Genomic DNA, 5,263 nt, shown 5'->3' on the forward strand with positions numbered 1-5,263 from the left:
GATTACCGGCAATGGGTCCAGGCGGTGGTGGCGGCGGCGGTCCATCCGGAGGAGCACCACCAGGATATTTCCAAGGTCAAGTCCCTGGCAACGGCGGAGGTGGACAAGACCCAATGCCGGCGGGAAATCCCTACTTGCAACAACAGCAACAGCAGCAACAACAACAATACTTAGCCGCTGTTATGAACCAGCAACGAGCCATGGGCAATGAGCGGTTCCAGCCGATGATGTACGCTCGACCACCGCCAGCTGTAAACTATATGCCACCTCAACCGCACCAACAACATCCATACCCGTATCCATACCCGTATCCACACCAACACCCGTATCCGCCTCACAATGGTGACCAGTATTCTGATTACTTCAGTGATGAGAACACATCAAGCTGCAATATCATGTGAATGTGAACAACTACAACAAAAAACTTTCCATAGTTTGTGTCCGGTCTGTGATTATACATGGAAATGGTTTTTTTTTCTTTTTTTTCATAATCATTGGGGGTTTCTTAGAATCCTTCTTTTTTTCCTCCAACGGATCGATCCTAAGTTATATTAGGATTTTTTTTTTTCTTTTAATTTGTGATAGTTCTTAAGTAAGTTTATAGAATCATAATATAAAATCAAACGAATATTTTATATTCAGTACTTGTTTATTTTTTTTCTCTGGGTTCTTACTTTCTTAATGAGATCCTAGTGTGTTCATATGTTGTTTATATGTTTCAGAAAAATAAAATAGAAAAATAAAAGCCATACTGGAATGATATTTTTTTTATCTAAAGTTCTGTGACTCGTCATGATATTTGGTTTTTTTCTTAAATTATAAAGAATATACACAATTGCGATGAACAAGTTTGGTAGATACTACTAGATACCAAACCCTTTCAGAAAATAAAATCCGACTGCAATTAGTGATATTGACGCTTTTGAATAACTATTTAAATTAATTAATTATTTACTTCCCTTATTCAAACTGAGCAAAAAAATAATAATGGAATTGGACTTGTGTCCCACCCACTCTTATTTTAGATCATTTTGTCCAATTGGCTTTAATATTTTTTCACTTTTATTATTAGGTTTGAATAGATTTCTAAAAAGAAAAAAGATTACAAGGACAAAAGTAAACAGATCAGTTGCATTTAAATAAAAATAAAGGAGACAATATGAAACGCTGATTGTGAGAGGAATAGGATGGCAACCTTTGCTTTTCAAGACTGTTTTGTTTAAGTAAATTTATTTTTTAAAAGTAGTAATAATACATTTTTGCCATTTTAGCCCTCCTCATATTTGCATTACTCGCTATATATACACCACACCGCAAAAGGGACGTGTTAAGTTTTGGTCGTGGCACAAGGATGCGTTTGGAAACGTTAGGTTGATGATGTCTACGTATATTAATAAGCCAATCTTTTGTGTTTGCCGGTTTTAATCTCTTAGCAAGTCAAAGCTTATAATTTACGAATGAAAACAAAAGATGATCATCATCATATGTTAGGACTATGATGATGTATGACTGAATGATCAACATGATGATGATGGACGATGAGTGGGACCTAGAGAAGTGAGATTTAATGTGCTTGCGGCAGCTATGTAGTAATTGGCGTCACCGAGACACAGACTCAGCACACGTTTCTTATCCTTCTTCTTCTTCTTTCTTATGCTTTTTATGTTTTTATTAACGTGACAGTTACACACAAAACTTATTTAAGAAGACGCTTTGGATTCGTCCAGATTTTGCTTCTTTCATACGTATTCTTCTTTTTTTTTAATCTTTCCATTTAAAGTTATTTTATTGTTTTCCCAAAAAAAAAATATAACTCTCGTACACCGCAATTTGCATATCTAGAATGGGAAAGCATATTAACACTGGTTTGTTTTCTTAGTACGTAGTAATTTATGGACCAAAAAAAAAAGAAGAAGAAGAGTGTTGAAATGAGAAGACAAGTTGAGGCATCATCAGAAACAGGCTGCTCGAGGTCCGACACTTGTTTCATCATCCCTTTGTTTGTTTGCAGTTCCAAACACTATCCTCACGGCGATTTACTTACTAGTTTACCATACTACTCCGTAAAAACTGCGTTAGCGTTACCACTTTTATTTACCAACTAAAAAATCCGTTACGGATATTGACAAAACAACCCATCTTTTTCTCCCTGTTTTCTCTTTGGGTCCCATAGTTTTTAGTTTGTCCCTTGGTATTATTTCATTTCATTGTTTAGCCATGGCCAAAAGCGAAAAAAGTGAATCTTCCGAGTGTTCACATGTTACAATAAGAATGTTTAGTTAAATCGGCTCTTTAGGAAACTTGGTCTAAATTAAAAATATCAAAATATCACAAAAGAATGAAGTTGTAGCGATACAGCTGTGAGTTTAACTTTCAAAATATCACAAAATGTTAGAATTACTTCAAATGTTATGTTTGGTCACAAAAAGGTATAATTAATCAGCATAGTTTTGTCATCAATTAACTTGTTAATGAAGTTATGGCAATACTTTTATTATAACTAAGAGTAAATGAAACCAACGTGGTTCAGCTTCTGCTACAAGCTGATCTAGTCGGTTCGGAACCGTCCAATAAGGAAAAAGCCAAGTCATCATCGATTAAATTATTTGAAGAGTTATAACGTCTGCAATCACAGCCGTTCGATTGAAGACCTCTCAGATGGAGCCAGAGAGGGGAAGGGCTCGGCTGTCGAGGAGACGCGTACGTTGTAGGACCCTACATTTGGCTCCTCTCCCTCACTGCCGGTTACGAAACCGCTCGAACCGCGAATGATGACCTGATGTGTCATGTGTTGTTGGTTAACGCCGTTAAAATGCCATAATTGTCATGTCACATGTAAAGTATAAATAAGGACATTTTGATTATAGTATTGTATATGTAAATATATAGTACTAGTATATACTACTACTACTCTTTAAGAAAAGAGGGGCCACGTAATTTATAAAGTTGGTATATTTCATAATTACAATCACAGAATGAAAAAAAAAAAAAAGAGAAAAGAGAAAAGGAGCTTTTGTGAAATAACGCAAATGTTCCCTAGTCGTACCATGAAAACCTGCAGACCAATCGAATTGCGGGCAATAGCCAATTCCACCTATTCGTTAATTAACCTAAATTTGATCATTTGTTTTTGAAATAAATAGTCATTCTTTTTCCCCATTTTACATGGTTCGTAAGTTCTAACCAATTATATTATCAGAAACCTGAACAAGTAAACATCTTTTTCAATAGCTCCAATTACCTCGTCAAATGTCAAGACTGAAAAAAAAAAATGCAAAACGTAGAAGATTTCTAACATGTCTGATCAAAACTTACATCAGTTCTTTTTATTGATCATCATATATACTAGACCTTTTTGGCATGCATGTAAATAATGTATACGAACGAGATAATAAAAAAGGACATGCAATAAGTTAATTTTGTTTTTGTGGGTACACAGACATTAAAAAATAGAGATGGATGTGACAGAAACAGAAAGAGCGTGTGTGATATTGAGAGCCCCGAAAAGAGATTATTGGAGAAGGGAAGTGAGCACATGGAGAGGCTCATTTGTGTTTCCGATGATGTAAGAAGGGAATATTACAAACCAACAAAAGTCAAATCTGTCTTATTTGGAAACTCAAGGATCTGTAAATCGTTTTGACAACAAATCAATCGGGACACTCTGCCGAATATTATGAAAAAAAAAAAATTCACTCTTTTCTGGAAAAAAAACATACAAATATGATTAACAAAAGTAACAGCAGAATTTTTTTTTTTTTTAAATTAGTCTGAATTTGATTTTGTGGTTATATACATAATGATTAACAAACTTGTGTAAGTTGGATTTGGATTCGAGTTTGCCATAATTTATATAGTTTGCGCAAAAGTTCAAACCTTCCTTTTATCAAAGCTAACTTCTTCTCCTTGACATGTTACTAGCATTCGTCAATATTCTCTAACCATCCCAAAATGGTCAGTGCATACTTCTGTTTTCGTAAACGCATTATCGCAAAATGTTGTCGTATCAAAACCTAACAAAATAAAAATCAATTATTCGCTGAAATAACATCTAAATTTTTAGTGCACTCTCCACCTCCTGCTTTCTTTTTTTTGTTTTCTTTTTTGGTTTCTCAAATTTGGACAGCTTTTACATATACTTACCCCCTCCCATTATAAAAGTTATTAATATGTTGACTTTCTTCGGACAGAAGGAAAAAAAGAAAAAAAGAGAAAAATTAAATGGATCACGTGAAGCTGATATAAGAAGCAAAGCAGAGACCACTTTGACAAACAACTAAGCAAGTATGCTAAAAAGTCTTTGACTATTAATAATTGAACCACACGCTTTCTTACAATTTTTTTCTTTATTAATCTCAATTAAATTAGTATTTTGTTAATGTACTTTACTACTTATTGACTGTTTCAATTATCTTTTTTAGGGTCTGTAACTCTGTATTGTTTTCTCTTTATGTTTGCGATTTATTAAAAAAAATAACAAGAATAGCTTTTAAATGTTGTCTGATTATGTAAATGCACACTAACACTAGCTAAAAGCTGAGTAAGAATTTTGCACTCCCGAGTTTTCGCTTAACATGGTGGACTCACAATTCATAGAGTGCAAGTCGATAGCGCGGGAAAATGAATTCTAACGGCAAAAGAAAACTATACACAGATTAACGGAATAGTATCCAATTACTCAAAATAAGCTAAACGAATATAAGAAAAGCCATGTTATAAAAATAAAATAAAATATGGTGTATATAAAATCCATCCAAATAGGAAAAAAAAACCTATGACATTTATAATCCTGACGTAGTTCATGTAGCCGTTCGGTCCATGGTATAGGGCCTATAGGTAAAAGAAGTTATGATCTTCGTGCTTCAAATATATTTGGGGATAAATAATAAATAAAATTATATATATTTGAAAATAGATAATTTTTTTGTTCTTTTGATTAGTAGTACATTCGAAAACGGTGGACCGACAATGTCATGTATTACTACTATTAGCCAAAATATGTGCCCGCCTAAAATCGATGTTTTGATTTAAGACAAACAGAATAATGATGAATACAGAACTATAACTTTATGTTAAACCATTTACAAAACTTAAACCTCTTTAGAAACTTTGGATTTTTTACATTAGTTTTTGTTTGAGTTCACATTTCAAGATCTCATTCGTTTGAAGAAAATAAATATTAAGACAAGTATTTTAGCAAGTTGTTATAAATAAGACAAAACCAAAACCGAATTTATTTAGGAAAACACAAAACAGAACTGTA

At 33.5% G+C, this 5,263-nt stretch overlaps 1 protein-coding gene across 1 annotated transcript in view; it reads left to right on the top strand.

The window, feature by feature from the left end:
* Nucleotides 1-644, top strand: part of LOC104772364 (serine/threonine-protein phosphatase 1 regulatory subunit 10-like) — a 3,266-nt gene extending 2,622 nt beyond the window's left edge. Inside the window, exon 5 of the mRNA XM_010496992.2 lies at nucleotides 1-644. Coding sequence (XP_010495294.1) covers nucleotides 1-401 — 401 coding nt within the window. The 3' untranslated portion in view covers nucleotides 402-644.

This window comes from Camelina sativa, chromosome 20 (assembly GCF_000633955.1).
Source record: "Camelina sativa cultivar DH55 chromosome 20, Cs, whole genome shotgun sequence".
In the NCBI taxonomy this organism is placed as follows: Eukaryota; Viridiplantae; Streptophyta; class Magnoliopsida; order Brassicales; family Brassicaceae; genus Camelina; species Camelina sativa.